At 42.7% G+C, this 22,370-nt stretch overlaps 1 protein-coding gene across 1 annotated transcript in view; it reads left to right on the forward strand.

Annotated features, from left to right (window-relative positions):
• Positions 1–21,447, forward strand: part of CAPZB (capping protein (actin filament) muscle Z-line, beta) — a gene marked incomplete at both ends in the record, with an annotated part of 38,208 nt that extends 16,761 nt beyond the window's left edge. The window contains 3 exons of the mRNA XM_010189638.1: positions 12,625–12,766; positions 13,282–13,398; positions 21,382–21,447. Of these exons, the coding sequence (XP_010187940.1) occupies positions 12,625–12,766; positions 13,282–13,398; positions 21,382–21,447 (325 nt within the window). The remainder of the gene's footprint in view (positions 1–12,624; positions 12,767–13,281; positions 13,399–21,381) is intronic.
• Between the last annotated feature and the right edge of the window lie 923 nt (positions 21,448–22,370).

Below are 22,370 nucleotides of genomic sequence, written 5' to 3' on the forward strand. Positions count from 1 at the left end.
TTAATGGTGTCTTTGTCCTGAAATGACCTGAGTTTTCTTTGATCTTGACTAAGTTCAGTCTCAAACCATCTGCTTTTTCCATTCCCTCCAGACTATACTCCCTCAAAAAATCTATATATATAGCAGCAACTTTCACATCTTCCAGTAAAATGACGGGTGCTAGTATATTGAAATGCAACAGTTGTGTGTGTGGGGATTCAGATGCTTCTGATGCTTGTGTTTTAGGCCCTGTCTTGTTAAAGAGGTGTAAAGCAAAGGAATTAATAGAGCATGTGTAAGATTAATGTAGATTAGGCAGTGTGGTTTTAACAGGAGCAATAGAAAACTGTCTGGGTAACTTGTCAGTTGAGCGTTTTTTCTAAAAGGTGAGACTGCGCTGGTCTTGCATTGCAGTCACATCCGAGGTGTCGAGATGTGATCAGGTTTAGCCGTTGTCTTTATAGATTGGGGTCTCCTAAGCAGCGATGAGATGGAGATAGTGATGCTAAATCTAAAAGGCAAGTGTGGGTTGCAAAGCAAAGTTAATTACTGCTTTATCCAGTAACGGGATGCTTTCTTACTGGAGATGCCTCATGACCATGAAAAAGATGAACAAACCTCATTACTTCTTCATGTTGCCCAAAGATGGAGATAAAGCACTTTATTAGCCGTAGTTTATCATGTGTCACTGAACTATTACAATGCTAACAAAAGCAGGTGAAACGTTACCTTTCTTGCTAGATTTTCTACTCATTTTAAGATGTGACTTGATATAAATGTAGTCTGTCCATACGTGTAATCTTCACGCTTTTGTACAGGTATCAAATTTTTACTGTCATGCACTATTTTCATAGGCACCCAAGTTCTCTTGTCAGTAACAGTTGTTACTGGTATCTGAACTTACTGGAAGAAAGGAATTTTGCATATGCAGCAAAGAGATTTGCAGTTACTCTCCAGGTGCAGAACAGACCCGGACCAATAGGGTTTTATAAATACACTAAGATGAAAATGAGTAGTTTTTTGGAACCAAGGTTGTCTTTTTAAATCCCTCTCTGATCAGATGACCGTGAAGTCATGGCTGGATACAATAACTTCTTTTAAAAGGCTTCGTTTACAGGAAGCACGGTACAGGTTACTCTCAGACTTAGGTGAATCTGCTGACCCCTGTTCAGCCTGTGGTACAACAGTAGTCTTGAGATATTGTATGGAAGTAAAAGGTGAGATTGTATCAAACTTCATCTTTCAGTTTGTCAGTCCTGGTTTTACAAGCAAGATGTTGTTAGAGGGGATACGGGAGGGATTTCTCACAAAGGCTTCATTCTCGTGTCGTCGGCTAGAAATGACGGAGGCATTAGGGCTCGCAGTGCAGTCAGAGTAGATAAGTGCGTCTGTCAGCACAGTACGCTTTGATGCGTGTTACGATCTCAGAAATGTGTCAGAAAAAGAGGAGAAGGGTGACCTGTGTTTTGCTGAGTGGTGTAAAAATGGTGGCATTTTTGGAAAGAATTTGCAAAGTTAGGGAAACTTAACCTGCCCGTTTGAAGGGTTCTTCATACTTGAAATTGGAAATGATTTGTACTTTACCTAGGACAGATTTGGACAGAAACCTGCTTTTGTTCCAGTAGTTGGACTCTGCAGTTTCCTTAGTAAGACAATTGGATTTCGTATTTTGACAGCAGGAGCTTAATTTTCACTTGGAGATCGGAGGAGGGGAGGAAATGAGGTGGGGATAACAAGTGCCAGCTTTTCTCACTGCTGCTTGCCGGTCTTGCCAACATACCAGGTTGGGAACGACTGTAACAATTACCAGGATAACAGCTGCTGGAGCCATGTGGGAGTCTGAAGCACGGGGAAGGTTTTACTGGGAGCAAGATGGCAATTGCGGTGATGTAATTTCCATGGTCTGCTAGAGCTGGAAACCAATGCTGCACACCCACCGTAAAGCCAGGAGTAGGTCTGAGCCGGTGATGTCAATTAAAGGTGTCACTGCCCTGCTGCTTTGACAGCTTGCAGCGTTGGGAAGGGAGCATGCGATGCACCGGTTCCAGGACAAAGTTAGCAGCGTCGTTGCAAATCCCAGAGCCAGTGACAACAGAGACTTTCCAGCGTTGTGAAATATTTCAGGCTCGTTGGAGAGCGTTGATGCATTAATCAGAAAAATAAGTAGTGTTCAGTCTTCAGTTGCATGGGAAGATTTATAACCTTCCAGTAACGCTGTTCATTTTGTAGGCAGCCTGCAAAAGAAGTTTCTTGAATTAACCTGCAGAGACTTTTGTTGTCTCTGTGCCCTCTGGTGGGGTTGTCTGTCCAGACAGACCGTTCATAGGTGACACCAATCTGATACTTCACATTGCCAATTCTTTCTCTAAAACTGTGAGTTTAAGTGCAGTGGCTGTCGCACTGTTCGACTTTCAGCTTGCAGTGCAGATTAAGAGGGTGAAAATGATGCGGAGAGAGAAGCCTCTGATCTGACACATCAGGTTTTCCTACAGCAGTTCCTTACCAGGCTGTTCTGTCCCTCTTTCTACGAGGCAGAGAATATTTCTGAACTTCACCTCTAACCACAGCTATGCTGTGTTTTATGGTAGAGAGGTAACAGTTAATAAAAAAATAATCCTGTGTAAGCAGTCATTCACAGAGAACACCGAGCTCCAGTGTGCTTGAATTTCCTGGGCTGTTGGACATTTTATTCCTATAATGAGGGTTTCTGCTAGGTTTTTCAGAGCAGTTTGTGGCTTTATTTCCAGCCTTGCTGGGCTGAACTGCTGGATCTTGTGCTTGCAGTCATGTAGCCAGTATGGACTGCCCATGTCAGAAAGACGTGTACCTTCACACCTTCTAAGCACTTCTCTCTACGTGGCGTTCCCGTCACTCTCCCACTTTAAAATACATCTTATACTGGTCATTCCAGTGGGGAGCAGGAGAGGAAAGTGTTCCCTTTGTGTTGAAGAAGAAATACTTTTGAGAATGTGTGCTAATCCCACTCTGCTCTCTGCATACGGGCCAAGCTTCCTCTGGATTACCTCCCGTTTTACCTTTGTGCACAGTAAGTGATAATATCTCAGAGAGTTCATCTTGGGTGTCTCCCAGGACTTCAGATAGTTTCAGTTTTTCCTTGTGTCAGTCCCATTTGGCCCACATACCATTCCTTTTTAGATTTCTCTTCTAATCAGATGTGGTAAGTATCCACCTACATTTAGTGAGTCATCGGCATGTATTTGCCATTCCCAAGGGGTTGGCACCTGCTGGCGTGGGTGTTTGGAGGGAAACAGCCCGTGAGGCATTTGTTAACAGTTTGTGTCAAACAATCCATTCCGATTTGCTTGCTGGGGACTAGTCTTAAATTTTAGTTTTGTCCCCAAAAGCTTCTTGGGCAGCACACTGAGGGACTGTGGTGTGAAAACAAGTTTGGAGAGGTCTTGTAATATCATGTGGAGTTGTTTCAAATCATGCAAGCTTGAGAAGAACAAATTTGCTGAATCTTCAGCGCCTCTAACCCAGTGCTGAATTGTTCCCTGTGGTTTTTTTAAGGCAAACTACCTTTAAGTATCTCTAGAGTTGCCCATCTTTTATTTCTGGAGGCACGTTCATATCTCTTTGGGTTAAAGAGGAATTATTCTGGGTTTGAATTCCCTCTCTGTAATATATGTTAAACAACAAGCATATTTCTTGGTTATCTGTTTTACCAAAATGCATGTCGCTTTCCCAAAAAACAACTGTTTAATTTAGATCTCCCGCTGCCAGCTTTAACTCAGACACTGCCTGAAGCTAATGCCCTGGTATGTTTTTGTTCAGCTGGTTATTGTTCCCAGATGGAAGTCTAATATCTTACACCGTTCAGTTAGAGCCTTAGCTTTCCACTTCCAATATCGTGAAGATCATTTCTTCAAACACATGGTTGTAATTTATTGCCCTTTGCTTGACGTGTGTGTGTGACTGATTGAAATCAAAGCATAATGAGGACCAGGGCATCTGGATAAATCTATCTATTTTAGATTCTGTGTTCTGTTGTTTTGGGTTGGAGATAATCAGTGCTTTAATTAAGTAATCTAATAGCTCTTTGTTGTCTGGAAGAAATAATCTCTGAAGTGATTAAATAGACCTCCCTGGGGAAGGATGCTGCTGATCTGAATACTTCTACAAACAAGATGAGTTTTGACAACTTTGGACCACTTTAGTAGAAAGCTGTTTAGAAACCTCTTCCTTACTACTTTGCTTCTTGGGTTAAGTTGGATTTATTGGTGCGTTTGATTTTTAACAGCTTTTAAGAAAAAAACCCCAAAACCCAAGGATGAAATGCTCATCTTAATCATTCTGCTCCTGCAGATGTTTTTGTTAATTAATTTTTTGGAGTTCCCTCAACAGAGTAAGCAGTGAAGCCTTTTGAACTTCTGCTTCTATCGGTATTTTGATGTTGGTCCATTTTCAATTTGTTATATTAGAGCTCTGAACAAGGAATTTAGTAGGAGCGGAAGGAGGTCTGGGAGAGGATTGACTTCTAAAACGTCTTCATTGTGTGTAATCTCTTATTATTGAATTTTTTTGTGTTGGAATCTAGTCCAAAATAGAGTTAGTCACTCAAATTTGGAAGGGTGTTAGCAGTGCTGAGGATGGTACCCGTGCCAGCCAAGCGTTTGCAGCGCTCTTTGCAGCACAGATACTGCCTGAACTGAACATCCATCACCTTTCTCCTCTCAGCTGGAGGAGGAAAGGCTCAGTGATTTCCTGGATGCAGCCACCTTCAGGAAGGTGGCGATTCAGGAGCTCTTTGCTAGAGAGCTTGAAGGGGCCACCGGTCAGGTACAGCAGTGAAATCCCAGTGACAGGCAAGCTTATTCTTTAATTTTTAGACTGCTCAGGGCTGTCTTTATTATTATTAGTGCATTAAATCTCATTGAACAGCCTTGATTTGCTGCATTTCAGGGATGTTTCACTTTGACTCTGCGGCTCTTTGCCGTTGAACTCTGTGCCAAGTGTCTCTTCTAGCAAGTATGTTCAAATGTCCTGTAAGCTGCTGGCCAGCTTTCCCCTTTTTAGCTGTTTTTACCTTTTCTCTTAGTTTATTTTGGATTGCATCCTTGAACCACCTGATACAAGCCTTCGGCCGCTTATCTTGGTAAGAAAAAATGGCAAACCTCTAGTAGTGCTGCCCTTAGACTTTAACTCTTTCAGAGTGCTGCTGTAGTTTGTCATCTAATTTCTCCTTTACAACCTTTGTCTTTGTCTATACCTGGTCCGACAGACCATTCCTCTGAGTAGAGTTCATTCCTCTCCAATTTTGGAAATACTTTGCCCTTCTCGCAAGGTTTGTAGCAATTGGCTGAATTTATCTGTTTGACCAAATTTGATTTATTTTGTGCGTGGAACAGCGCCGATTCCACCAAGTAAGTAAAAGGAGAGCACCAGATGTAGGAGGCGTAATTAATGTTTTTGGTTTTAGCACAGCCTGTGCCAGTGCTCGTGCCCGTAGGTGTGCACGGGGGAGCAGTCGCTGAGCTTCGATTCCTGCAGCCTGCAGTGCAACTTTCAACTCACAAAGCGATTAGGCAGCTGTGAGCTCTTTATGTAAGCGTTCTGTCTGTGTTTAGATGTAAACCTAGTTTGCCTAAACTACAAACCCATGGAAAGCTTTGAAGTGACTTTATTGCCATTAGCTCACTGTTCCTCATTAATGGTTACTAGCCCTTTGTGATGGCTTTCTCTTGGGCATGATAGTTACTGTGGTTTTCACAGCAAGGGCCCTGCGGATTGAATCCAGATGCATTTGTTATGCATCCTAGCGCTAAGGAAACCTGACTTTCCATCTCACTGCTGGCGAGGGGTTTGCACAATAGGGTGTGACATCAGGATTATGTCATCTCTGAGATTCTTGCCTCCGGGTTAGACTGATAAGTACAAGATGATGTCTCATAAGACAGACCTAAACTGCCAAGATGCTCCTTGCTTTCATGTTCATGTGCTTTTAAAATTAAAACCATGATGCTTTCTCAAGGAAATTGTTTAGATGTAAGAGTAAACAGAGCAGTGTTGGGATCTCTTCCTTAGCTCGCCCATGGGCAGCTCAAAACTCAAACCAGAATCAATATTGAAGTTGTTGGTATATATTACACAGATTAGCGCAAACTTAGAAGACGAGAGGAAAAAATTAAGCCTACTGTCATGCTGTGCAAACTAAATTAGTTGCTTTTAATCTGATTTATTTTTTCTTTGGATGCTTCATTTTGGAGCAGCTCTGCACAGACCACATTCTTATCTTCTGAATCGGAGATTTTCAGCGGAGGAGGAGTTTTTCCCTTGAGTTCCCACGGTTCTCTGTGATTACATAAAATGTGAACCCTGGAGAGGGAAAGCTTGTGTTAGGAGGTCAGCACTGATAATGCAGCGCTATCCTCAAACACCATTCTCTGAAGGTTTTAAATCTCTACTAAGAAGTTACTTGCATGCTTTCAAAAATGGAGTGTGACTAAATTTTAAAATCTCAGTTTCTTATGATCTGGAGTTGTAGAATTTATAATATCTGATAACACACAGCTACGCTTGCAGAAGTTTACCTCGTGCTTGCCAAAATGCCCAGTGTTTTAATGATGGAAAATTGAGGACAGAGTAACTTGTCAAATAGTAGCCATCTCATAGCGTATCTGATATTTATCTCTTTGAAGAAAGAAATATGTCACATGAAATCTGTAGTCTGCACAGACTTTGGCAGACTTAATACATGACACAGAAGACTTCTGCTGCTGTCTTTTTGCCTCTTACTCGTATTTGAATTATAGCTGGCAGGGTCTAAAACGTGTCAGACTGTCTGTGGATGAAGCAGTGGGCTGTCTCCGCAGAGCGCGCTGGTCGAACGGATGGGTACGGGTGAAAGATTTGTAAGCAGTCGGCGCTTCCTGGCAGTTAATGAACCGGTGACGGGTTTGGACGTGGTACAAAGTGACCCATTGTCTTGCTTATTAGGTGGCTAATGGAACTGTTTCCAGGTGACTTCTCAAAAGGGATTTGGTCATTAGTTTCCATCTGCCAAGAGCAATTGGATGGTAAGGAAAACGTGAGCAATATAGTCGTTTTTTTAAATAACGGAAGGTACTAGAAAGCACAACATGGGAGGTTCTGGGAGACTTTTAACCTTCAGGATCCCATTGTTTGAATCCTGTTTTCCTTCCTTGCAGAGTTCTTGCACTTCACAACTCTGCTTTGCAGTTTGAGTCATCCCACCATGGTCCAGATGTGTGCTTTTAAGTACAACTGGCATTGAAGTTACACATGCCTAACTGGATTGGTATGTTTGCTCGAGGGATTTTTGCACCTGTGTATGCTGGAAAGAATTTCTGTAAAATACCTGTACAGAGTCCACAAGCATACTTTGGGCTGTGTTCATAAACTGTGGTGAAAAACAGCTGGTCTGCATACACAAACATTTTACCTTTTTCATTTGAAGTATTTAGGTAACGTTCTGAAAGTGTTATACGGTCGCTCTCCTGGGACCAAAGAAGGAGGGAGAGAGGAACTGTAAATCATCTGTGCTCGTGCCAGTGGGAGAAGTGTTACATCCTGATGAGGTCCTGGTACCAACCTGTCCCTTTCATTAAAAACAGGCTCATGAGCCTCATTACTAGAAAGCTGAACGGAGGACTCAGACTACAAAATGATGTAGTGACAGCGCTCGTGTCTTGATGTTGTCCTGAAGACTTTTGTTTTCCCCCCCTCACTTGAACTTTGAGATTGCAGGTGATGTGAATGAACGCCTTAGTAATGTTTTGGGTTTGGAGGAGGGTGGGTTGCTGAAACTTGCCACTTCCTTCATATTTCTGTTGCTATTTATGTGCTGGTTTGAAATGACAGGGTGCAGGCATAGGGAAGGACTCGGTGAAAATTGTGCCAAGTCACCTGCCATTACAGTCATCAGTTTTAATAGCAGTTGACATGTCTGCTTCCTCACCTAGCCTTTTAGGTAATGTTTTTGGGTTGCTGTTAGACACTAGCTTCTCAGATTGTGACTTCAGTCATTGTCACTCTTGTAAAAACATTTGTAGCTGAATGCTCCATATTTTCCTCTGGGGTAGGTTTTTGAAATGACAGGTTTCTTGGAAGTCTGTTGATCTAAATAAATTGAGACGTTTCCCTTTCTATGCTGAACTTCTGTAGCTGGACGAAATAGCTATGCAACCTTTATGGAAAAGAAAGAAAATATATTTTTCTGCTTTCAACGAGTCAGTTTGAAACAGTGTGCAGCTCTTTTGAAGGTTTGCATAGCCAGCCTGAGGTTCCAGGTATTGGTACTTTGGCATCAGGGTTTTGTGGCTTAGTGCTGTGAGAGCCAGAAGCCAGAGACACTGGGTGAGGTTTTGTCTCTGCCTCTCAGTTACTTACTGGAAAATACACAAGTGTTTTTATGGATGAGTGATTTGGTTCTGAAGAGTAATTGAAAGTCATAGCTTGTTTTTATTGCTGTGTGGTGGAAACGAATTTTCTCAGTATAGGGTCCAGCATTCATTGCAGGGCTTGCGAGAAGTAGAGTGCTATCGGGAGAGTTGCGGTGCCTTTTCTGATCTGTCCTTTAGTGGTAAAACAAAGTGATTAATCTGTCCTCCTTTCTTGAGGTCTGTGCTGGAAACTGGGGGATTTCCTCCCCTGTCACATCCCTCTTGAAGTTACGGCTTTGTTCTGGCCACAGTCTCCCTATTTCATGGATACAGCTCGAGCTCCTTAAACAAGTTTCCATCCTGTGTCTCCACCCGCTTAAACTTCAAACACTTCATAAAGCTTTGGATCACTCTTAGCTTAAATATTTTCTTTTATTCTTGCATTCGTAAAGTAGGTCAGTCTGAAGTGTGACATTTTTTGTATAGAACAGCTTTTTCCAGGAGTTCTGTGGTTGATGAATAACGGATATAAAACTTCAGTGTTTGATCAGGACATTAAAACTAGAATTGATTTTGAGTGAAATGCTATCCTGAATTTCGTGAAGAGAATGAATGATTATGTTGGGCCTTGTGCCTTTTAGTCACTTTCCTGGGCAGCTTTATAAAAAGCCAGAGATAGAAGCATGCTGGCTGTCCTCAGAGGGACAGGGATGTCATTTGGACCAGATGATCTTTAAAGGTCCCTTCTAACCCAAACCATTCTGTGATCCTGTGATAGCATTTGGCAGCATTTTGATTGTTAATAAAGGGACATGGCAACCAGAAGACTAGGTTTTTTCTTTGTTTTATTACAAACTTTTGTCTGTAGGTAAATGCAGAGCATATCCTGGAGACATGCGTGTCCTTAAGGAGGAGTGATTGCTTTCCTTTGATTTGCTGTCCTTTGGAAATGGTTTATCCTCTGAGGACGTTTCTAAGGTACCCCAATATAGACCGGAGTTTCTCTCCTATGTCAGAGCTCTTGTACGTCCCAAAAGCATTTGCTGATTGCTCTGGGAGAGGACTTGAGCCTCTGAAGCAGACAGATTGCCTTTCGTAACTGCTGTTGTGCGGGAGGATAATGTACCATGAGCAGGGGTATCCAGAATGGACGAGCAAGGAAAATTATGTTTGATCCAGGAGCTGTGTAGTGCTTTCAGAGTGTTTTGCTGCAGCTACTGCCTGTAACTTTGATGGGGCTGTGCTCTGGTTTGCCCATCCATTTCTTTAACAGAAAGTTCCTTCCTTCCAGGAACTTTTTCCAAGCTGGTTACCTCTCCTGCTTGGATTTTAATAAGTGCAGCTTTTTAATCCGTGCTGAAGGGGTTTCTTGGAGGTAGTCCAGCCTTCTTGCAGCAAATCCAAGTTCATGAATGTAGATATAAATTCCTACCAATCTGTCTGTCATCCAGTCTTCTATTATGTAGCAGCCAATTAACCTGTGGCACTTCTTTATTTTTCTTGAAGAAAACAGGTTTCGAGGAATGTTCCCCTCTCCAAACAAGACTTTCCTGAGTTTAGACAGTCTTCAGAACTCCCATTTCAGTGCTGTGTGAGGAACGGTGAACTCTAATGTAGTTACCAATTAGATATGTTTTCTCCCCATGAAGGAGGAGTGCATTTTTGAAGTGATTATGTATTGCCGAAGCACAGAGGAGGCTTTGGCTAATACATATCCCGGTGTGCCTTGGATTCATAATGGTTCAATCGCTGGCATTGTTGTTTGAGTCTCAAGATACTGGATCTGGCTATGGCAAAACAACTTTATTGAAATAGCATGTTGGTATTTAAAACAATATTAATACTATATTTGATTCATTAAATATACAAAGGCAAGTTAAAGCGTTTCCATGTGTGCAGTGTTAGTTCTGGCGGGAGGTTCTTCAGATGGTTTTATGTGGTTTCAGACAACATTTTAGCACATTCTTAAAATACCCACAAAAGCCTTTATGTAAAATCTCATAAAGGTGAACCACATAAAAATTATTTTTTTCCTGTTTCATGTCATTAGGATCAAAGTACAGTAGGTAAGAATAAATTTCCAAAAACCTTGTTTCGGTCCCTCTCTTAATTAATGTTTCATGCTCATAGCAAGCTCATAAAGTGGGTAATGGGGAAACTGTCTGTACACACCGTAATATTCTCGGTGGCTGCCAGTTCATTTTGAGTCGGTTCACTTACTCTATATGTGAATATTTTGTTTAAGCTCTGCAAGTGGACGATCACTTCCGCTCTCTGGCCTTTGGTTCGCGCTGCCCTTTTGTCAAAGGCAGGGTCACTTAGGTTGGAACTGAGGTTCACTGCGGGACTGAAATTCCCATTAACTGCATTAACCAAAATCCATTTGTGAATTCCCCAGGGGATATAAAAAGGGTGTTTGTTGGTTTGTTAGGTTTAAATTGCCTGCTGGAAGTCTGGCTTTAGCATGCCTGTGGAGCAAAGGGCTTTCCTTTTTTAATGGTATATTATCAGTGGCTTGACTGGTGTCACAGGACAGGGCTGTGTATGCTGGTTGCTTAAGTGCCCACACTACGCATGGTGACAAGTAGCAGGAGTCACCTATTAAAGCTAAAATGATGTGGTGAGTTAATACGAAGTCGTATATACCTCCTGGGGTCAGCAATGCTTTTGGTACGGACTTGAATGCGTGCAATTAGAAAGAATTTGGGCTCTTTTGTTGACTCTGCCTTCTTGAAGCAACATCCTGGGCTGATCTCTAAGTGCAGAGACTATGGTGAAAGTTACCTACGTTATTTCCATTAACTTCCCAGTATCTTTTTTGCTGACTTGTAGAAAGGATGGCTTCGTGTTCTTGAATCTACAGTACTTCAAGCTAATACATAAAGTACAAAATGCGCAGTAAATCAAAACTTAAATGCCATTAATAACTGTCAGGCTTGTGTTTAGAAAGGAGGGGAGCATGAAGGTGGGAGGCTCAACAAGTTTTTCATGTTGGTGATGAGTGATGCTTTCCTTTCTTGCAGAAAAGGAGAAACATGCAGACACTTGCAGATAAGAGGCACAGTAAGAGGCAGGAACATAGAAGGGTTTAATCTGCGTGACTCTCGCCCAGCTTAGCTGCTGGGAACCGTCAATCATAGCGCCTCCTCGTGCCTTTGGATGAGGAGCTGTTGCTCTTCTCCAGACAATGAATTCTCAGGTGTTTTGTCTGCTTTATGTGCTCGCAGAATGGCAGTAGGTGCTCAGAAGAGAGTAGAGCTTTCTGGCTGATGAATGTCTTGGCATTGATCTTCTGGCTGAGCTGAAGTCACCTCTCATCCTTTCCTTAGCTCTTTGCAGGAGATGGTGATGCTGTGCAGCAGGAGTTCAGCGCTGAGATCTAAGAGTTGTGTGGCATGAAAGAGTATTCCCTTCTGCGTGATACTGCTCATGGCTGTTTGGTAACTTAAAATGCTGTGGGTTATAGTTTCAGTTTTCTAGATGTTTTCTCTTTCTTCCTGCAGTCTTGGGCTGTTTACCATTATTTTAAAGTGCATTTTCCATCTGGTGCGTAAGGAGCCTCGCACTGGTGTTACAAAGGAGTGAGGTCCTGCAGATGTCATTGCTTTGATAGTTTTTGAGTGTACTTTTTTGCTACCGGGAACCTGAGATTTAGGTATTCTAACTTACGTACTACCGTGTCTGAAGGTGGAATAATCTGTAAACCTCGACAGCATCCCTTCATTTCTAAGAACCTTGGTTTCGGTTCAACTCTATTTGCAATAATTCAGTAAGTCAGCTTCACACAAACTTTTGAGACAGCAGCATAAAGCTGCTTACTTGTTACCTTTTGTCTTTATTAGCAGACTTTGTTGTAAAGAGCTTCCAGACTTTCCCAACAGTGAGAGAAAAGGAAAAGAAACAACCCAACCCTGAAACTGTAAAATAAAGCCTTACTCTCAGCCTACTTTGTAGCTCGTGCTTTTACCAGCTGTTATAGTTAATTGGAATCAGAGGAATTGTTTGCTTCAGTACTGTAGAAATCTGTAACTAGCTCTGTTTCTCACTAGGCTTTTATTCTTCTTTAGAGAAATGTACAGTTTTTTGTAATTAAAGTCTCCGTATTATAAGATGATTTAAACTGCTGTGTTTCTAGGTGTATAGCCGGTGAGAGTGCCATCTGAAAAGAAAAAAAATCTTTACTGGGATATAGAGATTCTGCTTATTTAAGATTATTATTGATATCTGACTCTGGCTCGGATCCTACTTACTTTTAACATGCCTCTTGGATTGCGTCCTGCAGGTATTTTGAAGGTGGAGTCTCCTCTGTCTACCTCTGGGATCTGGATCATGGTTTTGCTGGGGTGATCCTCATTAAGAAAGCTGGAGATGGATCAAAGAAGATTAAGGGATGCTGGGATTCCATCCACGTGGTGGAGGTTCAGGTACAGCCTCTGGGTAGCTGATACTCCTGAGTGAAAACAAAACCCAGTTAATTCCAGACAATTAACGAGCACAGGTGTTCTGCTGAACAATGCAATATTGTGTCAGGGGCTGTAAACTGCTTTCCCCTGTTAATTTCTGAAAATTCCCTGAAGCAATTTGGATAGAGATAAGTCAGGGCTGTAATCAAAAAGAATCCCAGAAGAATTGAAAGTATGTTACTTTCCATGCATGTGATACTATTTTGTTTTAACATGAAGGTCTACAGATAAATATCACTAATTAGGTAATAAAAACAAGGTAATGGAAGGTTAAATTGCTCTAACTAGATTTGCTTTGGACAATTAAGGGAATGTGCACACTTACAATTGTTTCTAAGAAACAGAATGTGCTATGTGAGTGGAGTTCTAGCTATCTGTCCTGTTGCTTGTGGGGTCTTTGGGGCCAGCAACCGTTCAGGTTTTCTTGAAGGATTTTTAACCTTTTGTCTCTGTCCTTTTTATCCTTCCACTTCTAGGAGAAATCCAGTGGTCGTACTGCTCATTACAAGCTGACCTCCACAGTGATGCTGTGGCTGCAGACTAATAAAACTGGTTCTGGTACCATGAACCTCGGAGGGAGCCTTACCAGACAGGTACGTCTGAATACTGGCACGAGCGTACGCTGCAGACCCAAGGCGAGCCTTTCCTTACTTATATACCCAGTAGCCCCAGTCAGGAACAAAAAGTTGATTTTGTGAGGTGTTGTATAAACATCTATTCTCCTGCTGCGTATGCAGCCCAGTGAAACAGTTAATGCCTAAGTGTGTAATTACCAGGAAACCCCTCGAACTTTGCTTGATGGCAGTAGAGCTTTCAATTAAAAATATAAAACAGTCAGTGGGAGTTTAGACTTGTTTTTAAATCTTAGTTTTTCTTTTGGTATTCCTAAATTTTCACACTTCCATAAAAATATATATGTGTATATATATACCCAGACAGATATTTGTATTGGTAAGATTTGCCCACGCTCTTACTGGAAGATTCCAGTAGGATTATAAAAATACAAGATGACCTCTTTTGTTGTGTCTCTCTTAAAAGCCAGTGAGGCCACTGTGAACAAACCTATATTTTGCATCGACTATAGGATTCTTCTGCTCTTAAAGATGTCAGTTATCTTCTGGTATCCTTCTTTAGTACTTTCCTCCTGCAGTACTAGGACACTGATTTAAAAAAAAAAATCTCTTTTAAAACAAATATCTTCTAAACATTTGGGTTTTTTGTGCCAGTGCTACTTACTTTGACTTCCTCTTGAGAGCTGTTTTTCACAAGGAAGGTGCCAGCCTGAGGACTGTCCAGGCAGCACTGGTGCCTTAGGCAAGCTCTGCTGGACTTCACTCCGCTGGGTGAAGGTGCTCATGCCCCAGCCACCTGCCAGAGGTTGCTGTCTCCCTGCTTTGTGCTGCTGATGAATTGAGGTTGCTTGAGATCTGGACTGTGGAAATCAGTGACTCGAGCAGAGTAATAAACTCTGGAGGACAGGAGGCATATTGTACGGTCATGAGTGACTAGAGAGATTGGCAGTAGCTAAAACTCCTTTATGAGACTTCCCAGGGCAGACTATTGCTTTCGATACAAAGGACAATGCGGACTCTGTTAAGCAGTTCATGTTTTTGTCCAGGTTTGAGCCAGACGAAGGAAAGAAAGACCTGTGATTGCAAAGAGGAGCTGAAATTGTGTTAGTACTGCAGTCGCAGAAGCTTGCCCTAGACTTAGGTGATTTTTCTTTCCATGTTGATTTACAGAAGTCGATGGAAAAGCAGAGGGGAGGAAAGGCATCTGGAGACAGTTTTGAGCATTGCGTACTCTTTTAAAATGTTTGCAGTAATGACACCCGAGTTATGGTGACCCGGACAAATATTTAATCACAGACCTTCCTAATACTTTAAGTCATAGCTGTGAAGTGGAGGCCAAGGGCTTGACTCTGGCCGTGGCCTTCTGGTGTGCGAGAGCTGTGCCAAGGAAAACAAGAGTCTGTTGAGAATGGGTGTCCTCAGTACACCTTGGCCTGAACTGCTAGGCCTTGTTTAGTTTGACTTTCACTCCCTAAGCTTTCGCGGGGAGATTCATGCTTCTGTCATCATTTTAACAGCAGATCATTTAATTCATATGTGATGCATTAAAGCAGGGGCCTGCTTCCAATGTAAGTAACCATAAAAAAGCCACTGGGGTAATGATGCACTGCTTCTGCACAAACAATGGAAACTTGAGTCTCAGAATTTAGCTTTGGGCTGGAGATTTTCTGTTTGCGGATGCCATAGTAGACTTAATGGGACAGGCTTCGTCAGAATCCATGGCAGAAAACGAAAATCTTCATGCTGCCTTGAGGTGTGCTATGCGAGGAGGAGCTGTTTGTCCTGAGCCATTTATTTAGCTGTAGCTGGACTAAACTGAGCGCAAGGCTTTCGCTTTGCTGTAAATCCAGTTTGCCACATCACCTAAGGACAGCAGGTTTTATTCTTACTTTTTGCTGGGCTTTTTATACAGTCTGTAGCAAACTTAGGCACCAAAAGCAGGTTTTAGTTCTCTCTTGAATGCTGTGTTACAGCTTTGCCTTTGATGATATCAGTAATCTGATGTCCTAACCATAATTTTGCAATAATTTCGTCTATGATAAATTGTACCTGGTTTTGGTCAACTCAGCATTTAAGCTACTTGACCACCTTTGATCCTAAAATGCGAATAGCAGATGTCCTTGTGTTTCGGTGGAAGCTTTTGAAGTGTTCACAAGCTTTGTAATATCCTGGCTTATAAACCGATGGCAGAGAGAACCTTTCAGTCCTTTGAAAGGGAAGTCTGTTGAGAGCCATTACTTTGAAACCAGCTTCACCTCGTAGCCGCAAATCGGGTATTTTTCGAGTGATGACTGGAATGATTAAGTTGGTGGCCAGGAGCAGGCGCAAAGGAACAGCTAATGTAATGCCTCCTAATTCACCACCTCTGGCAGCCACCAAGAGCTGGGCAGGTCTCGCACTGAAATGCTATGGGGAGCGCTTGCAGCTTCGTATGGAAACACTTGCTCAGTAATTCCCCTTCCTAACGTCTGCAGATTGCACTCGGTGCAAGCAATCAAGCAATCGTATTTGTTTTCCTGTGGATGGACAGTGTGGTAGAGCCGAACTTGGATCTAGAAGTAAGAGTCTAGAAATAGCTGCTCTCTGCTGTCATTTCCTATTGGTGAAGTACTGTTGCCCCAGATCAGACACAAACGTCGTTGCCTTTGTCAAGGCTATTTGGAAAAACTTGTCTCTGCAGTTCCTGAGCATCCCCAGACTCTCGTCACTACAAGGCTCCAGCTTAGGCTATTCCTAAATGTTGCACTGAATTTCTAAGAATTTTTTCTCTCTGTCTCTCCAGGACACCGTGTCTTTGAGTATTCTTACACATGGCTTGGGGCCATGTGATGTTATGTTCTGAGTAGATATTACTTAGAGGTTTTGTCCCTAGCCTATGTCTACTTCAATGTCATACACCGAGAATTGACATCTCTCTCCCAGTTCACTGAACCACTACTTTTTGGTGGTCTTCCCAATGCAGTTCTTCATGTGCTATGATAGGAGTTGTCTGTGTTTACAAGGTGAGGTAACTGTACAAGCATTTTACATTTGTAAGTGGACCAAACGAAAAAAGAGAGGGAGAGACATGGTAGATGGAGGACTGGGCCCGTTTTCGGAAGTTGAAAACCTCCTTTGTGTAGGTTTAATTTACTTTACCTGGTGGTTTTCAAAATGAGAACTTCTGGCTTTTTCTGTTTTGGCTCAATTATGGGCATTTCTTTTTAAGAGCTGGAGTATAGACTGATTAAATAAAATGGCATGAGCTGTGTTCTGAGTGGAGTTTTGGATTTTGTTTTGTTTAAAATGTAGGATTTCAGATTCTGTCCTGATCCAATAGAAAGCTGTGTGTATATATACACACACAAGTATACATCACAAAAACATACATATCATGGTACGTGTTTCTTTACATAATTTATATATATATGCATAATTGATTTTATATATGTGCACATATAAACTTTTACCTTGAGAGGAAAAGTTACTCACCAGCTCTGTGCATGTAGGATCCATAGCTCATAATTTTGGTCTGAAAACTTAAAGAGAATTAAAGCTTAAGTGACATTTTCACTTTGAACACTTCATTAGATCATTGTTAAGCAGTCCTTTTGTATGGAAGAACACTTGTCACTTTGCCTAGTGAAGGTTTTGTTCTGATCTTTAGCAATATACGTTGTTATATGTAAATACAGACACAGCGTGTGTAGCCATCTCTGTTTTGACTCCAAAGGACATTACAGAAGAAGATTTTGGTGGAACTGGAAGGAGAAAGCTGATTTATAGAGGGAGGATGATAGCAAGGTAAAGAAAGAAAGCACCATGCAATGTCAGACAGAACTTCTAGTTTTACAGTTGCCTAACCAAGGGTGCTGCTCTTGCAGAAAGTCTGTTTTGGAGATGAGTCTGGGTGCAACTCAAGAGGGTTTGGAGCTGAAGCACCACAGGCCAGGATGGAGGGAGCACCTCCCAGCTCAGGCGCAACACTGCCAGGCATCGGTCAACACAAGGACTGAGGCTGGAATTCGGATAGGAAGGGAGCGATCGGTGCGTTATACGCTGTCTGCCTTGACGAATTGCTTGAAGTGCTGCATGTCTGAGAGGAAAGGACAGGACATGCTACCTTCCATTTACAACAAAGGGAGCAGCGCTTGCAGGGAAATGAAAAATGCCAGCAGCTTTTCAATTACCTTGCACGTTCTCCAATGACTGCAGGTAACTCCCACCCCGCTCTTGATTCAAGCCAGATGCTTGGCAGATGATTTTCTCTCTGACAGACGTTAGCGTCCCGTCCTCTTTGTGTACATTGGAATTACTTGTGTCGTTTGCCACGGTGCTGTATTGCTTTGGCTGAATTGTGAGGTTTTGTTAGGCTGCACTCTTATTGAAGGTAAGAGCAGCTGTATGATCCTGTTTCATTTTATGCAAAGTAAGATGTGGCCTCCCCATTTTCTGGCAAATGGTCAACACTGCACTTTGTTGGCCGGATTTCTGGAGCCCCCTCTTTAAAAGCAAGACTAACAGGTGCCTTTCTGAGATCTTGTTGCACACAAAGAACCTGTGTGTGTTTCCTAAGCCAGGATGAACACTGTGAGGAAGCACAAGGTTGCTGAGAAAGAAGTTGGCACAAAACCTATAGTTTATTTACATACGAGGTGTGGGAAGGGGAGGACATAAAGTTGTAAGGCAAGCGAAGCCTGGGATTTCAGATTAAAGCAGCACAGATGTGCGTTGATTTTTCATACTTGAAATGCTCTCTGGCGAAGGTGGAACATTTTGCAGAGCTGGATAAAGGCTGGTCTGTTGCAAACTGAGCTCTCCTCATGTTCAGGAAGATGTGCCCTGTGATATATTAGTGCTCAATAAAACACCAGCAGAGACATTCTGCCATTTATCATAATAGGTAAATCCTCCGAGGCTTGTGCTCTGCAATTAGGAGAGTCATATATTTTCATCAAGCTGAGCTTTCATGTAAAGGCCTATCCCACCAACTTCCAGATGTTGTAGCATTAAGTGGGGCGTTGGGGAGTGTTTTTCCACCAGAGTGATCCTCAAGTTGTAGCTGTCACGATCCTTAAGCTCTCCCTCAGCAGTTGTCTGGTTTCCTGGAGGCACGGTCTCTTTGATTGCTAACTGAGTCATATTTTAGGGTGCAGAGGATAGCAGAGCTGTACTGAACAGTAATTGTCTGGGAAGTAGTTTCTGCTTTACATGAACATACGGATTTCACAGTGGTTCAGCTTTATAATAGCTGGTTTAGAAAAAGGAGAGCAAGTATGGGGTGCTGGGATAGAGAGCTGATGTGGCTTCCCCAGACTTGCTCATGGTTTTGAATGTTCAGTTTGGTAAAGGATACGGGATGTCTTTGGTTACACTGGTAAGAGAAAATAGACATGAAGGCCGTGGAAGGATGAGGTGAGTTCTCAGCTGGTTTCTACAAAGCCGCAAGCTCTGTAGAGCTCACAGCCTTCGTTTGTCTAGTTACAGTTTGAAACAGGCATGGAGAGGCAGGCCAGATTTTGCCTTACTGATATCCAAATAATTCCACATATTTTCCACCTGGAGACTTCAGCTTGCCTTTGGCCTGTGGCTTGGGAGCCTTTGGCTCACGTTGATCTGCTTGTGTTTCATTAAAGAGGTTTTTCACGTCGCTCTGTGGCCAGAGCAGCTGCGGATGTTGTCAGTTGTTCAGAGCAAAATGGTTGATGAGTTGCCTTCTTATCTTTCTAGTATTTTTAGACACTTTCATGATGAACCAAAGTGTTGATCCAGCTTAAATTTCTCTCTTTGTATTAACTCTTCCTCCAAATAACGTTCACAGAAAGCCCGAACAGCTGCTATATTCCATGCAGGAAGCATCCAAAGTGACCAGCCAGCCATTGAGAGCTTAATATACCCAGAAGAGTGAGCTTCCCTCTGAGTCAGACTTGCAGCAGATGGCTGGGGAAGTGAGGCAAGGAAGCCAAGCAGCGTATCTCGAACGGGAGAGGAGCGACTGAGCTGTGTAGATCGGACTTGGCTCATTCTGGAGCGTTAGGTTTTTGGCGGAGCTCAACGGCAGATGGGGAGTGACAGTGGGAAGATGAGCTGCTTGTTAACATCAACTTACAGACTGGAATTTCCCCTCAAAGCAAATTAACCCCTTTATTTAAGCTGCTCGAGGCTTTCTGCTTAGGTCCGTGCAGTAACAGCCACCGGAAGGAACCTTTAAAAATCCCAACAGCTCTGCTGTTTGTATAACATGGCTGCTTACTGACTCTGAACTCCATTAAAACAGCCTCTCGTAACATCTGGGCTTCTATAGCGTATAAAAATGTTTTCCTTCTGGCAGCAGTTTTTATGGAGATGTAATAATATACATTTTGCAAAAGAAAAATAAAAATTCTGTTTTCAGATTCTGCTTCTTACCAATGAGCTCGGCCTGTCCAGGTGTGGAGGAGATGCACTGGGGAGGCTGTGGAAGTAAATGACCCACTGCCAACTCCCCGGCTGCCCCAGATCTGGCCAATTTGCTGACAGCTCCCAAACTCACCGTAACGTGTATATGTGTGTTTGCGTAGCTCACAGTTGTATTCTCCCTCTCCTGCAACTGGATCCGTTCTCCAGGCAGCGTGTCTCCATTACACGTAAACAATCTGACTGCAATCTGAAGGCAAAATTAAACGTCCTTGTTCTCTTTCTCCCCCTCTTCTAGGTTATCTTTTGCCTTCAGGGGTCCAACTAAATTACATGCTTCCCCAAGCCTGTTAGAGACTTGGCTTATTAGAAGAAACCTGTAGCTGGCCCAGATTTTTAAACCCTACCCTGAGGGAGGGATATGAACAGATGGATAAGAGAATTCAGTGGGATTAGTAAAACCCTTTGAAGGCTGTTCTTCCCACTACATTTTTCTCCCAGTTTTGTTTTCATGCCATCTCAGCACATCTTGTATCAGTTGAGGTTCCTGGGACTGATGTTTACTGTGCAACAGCTTGGCTGCCTTTAGCCAGAATTTTCAGCTCAGGAGCTGGGGACGATGGTCTTTTCCCTAGGACAGGTCATGGATGGTCAGCCATGGCCTCTGCATGGGTGTTTCATGGGGCAAAATCAGATGAAATAAAGCAAGTGTCACATTTTGCAGTACCAGCTCGCAATTTTTGATCTTAATGATGAAAATTCTCACCTAATTCAGGCACCTGCCTCCTGTTCAGATACTACACTAAGAGTGTGGTATCATTATACACTTAAATTGATCCAACTCTGAATTTCTACTGCAAAAGGCAGTCTGCTTCTTGCCCCCCATACTTACTGCTTTGTACTTCCTTCCCCCTAATAGTTAAATAAATATTGGTTTAGGGTTTTGGTCTAAGAAGAAGGGGGGAAAAATGGAAAAAAGAACTGCAAACTGTCAGATTGCTCTTTCCATGGTATTGCAGTAGTTTAAATCATCACCAGGCTTGCAGGTGGTTGGTTTTTGTGTTCTCTGCACCTTCCCTCTCTGCTGGAAGGTAAGTAATGCTGAAGGTGTCTTTTGTCAGGAGATCCTGAGAATGTGCCTGCATGCGGTCGGAAGTAGCGTTTGACGTGAAGATTAAAAGCAGCAGCTGTTTGTGCAGGGATAGTTCACAGCTGTTGAACTGACAGCACCATCCTTGTGTGCATCTCGTCAGCAACAACCTTGTTTTCATATCCGCATGCTGTGCTGCCGTGCTTCTTGTCGTGTTACATGTTCGCTCCTGTGGATCTCCTGCCGCCCCTTAGTAGGTAGGGAATGACAATTTTGTAGTGCCTGTCTGCACCAGGGAGCTACAGCAGGGTTTTATTTTGGTTCGTGGTTTTTATTACACTGCGTTTCTGTTATCAACATGTGAGCTTTGGTCTAGTTCTGGGAATTTCTCAGTATGTTACTCCTCTACACACGGAAGGAATAGTTACTCTAGGCTTTTGAGACCCACTTCTTCCATCCCTTCTTTTGGTAAGGAAAGCTGAAAGAAATTTACTGCCGGATTTGCATGTAATCAATGGCCCTGTGTCTTTCCTTTCTAGATGGAGAAAGATGAGACTGTGAGCGACTCCTCTCCGCACATAGCCAATATCGGACGCTTGGTAGAGGTACGTGCTGGGAAGCCACCACAGCTGGAGCCTGCTGCAGGTTTTCGTGCACGTATTTGGTCCCGTGCCTAAGAATCTTGTTGCTTTTGTCTTTTTGAACAAGTTAGTTATTCATATTGTATCAAGTCTAATCATGCTGATGTTGTTGCTCAGCGTTTGAGGGCTCAGCACTCCTAGCACGACTTCCAACAGTTTGTAGGTACAAAAACACCACTATACACTTCTGTCTCCTGCTCGTTACAGCAGTCGCCCTCCTGTAAAGTAAGTGGTTCTTTCCTCAAAACCAGCGAACAATTTCTTCCCCCCATGTTTGTTTCTACAGTCACTTTTGGGCAGAATTACTTAAAGTCAGGTTGTGTTATACAGAACTGTTCCTTTAACTGAAAGTTCAAGTGCTTCTAAAATCCATGGGAATTGTCCTGTACAAAGGTGCTCTTGATTTCCTTGCTCTTTGTAGCCACTTTGGCAAGAGAGAAGGAAATGGTCAACTAAAACAGACTATAATGCATTTTTCAAGGGACTGAGAAATGAAAGGAAGGCAGGTACTTTTTTTTAATTCCTTTTCTAAGTTTTTGGCTTGAATGAAAGTGACCTAATGAAAAAAAGCTGCTTATTTACAAGATCTTTCTCAAACCTGGTTGCCATGCAGTTTTAATGAACGAGTTGCCAGCTCAAAAATTAAAAATAACCCATAAGCACAAAACGGTTGACCTGTTGGTTATGCTACATGACTTACAGTCCGTTCAGTGCCTGTAAATTACTGAGTGAGGCTGGGGTGAAACGCATTTTCCCTTTATGTGATGAGAATGCAGGAAAATGGATAGCTGGACACAAACTGCCCTCTTGTGGTCCCGAAAGACATCTCATAGCCCTGAGTAATTCGCTGGAAGAGGAAGGCCTGTAACTAGTGGAGTGCCCCAAGG

The sequence above is a fragment of the Mesitornis unicolor genome, unplaced genomic scaffold (assembly GCF_000695765.1).
Source record: "Mesitornis unicolor isolate BGI_N332 unplaced genomic scaffold, ASM69576v1 scaffold22388, whole genome shotgun sequence".
Taxonomy (NCBI): Eukaryota; Metazoa; Chordata; class Aves; order Mesitornithiformes; family Mesitornithidae; genus Mesitornis; species Mesitornis unicolor.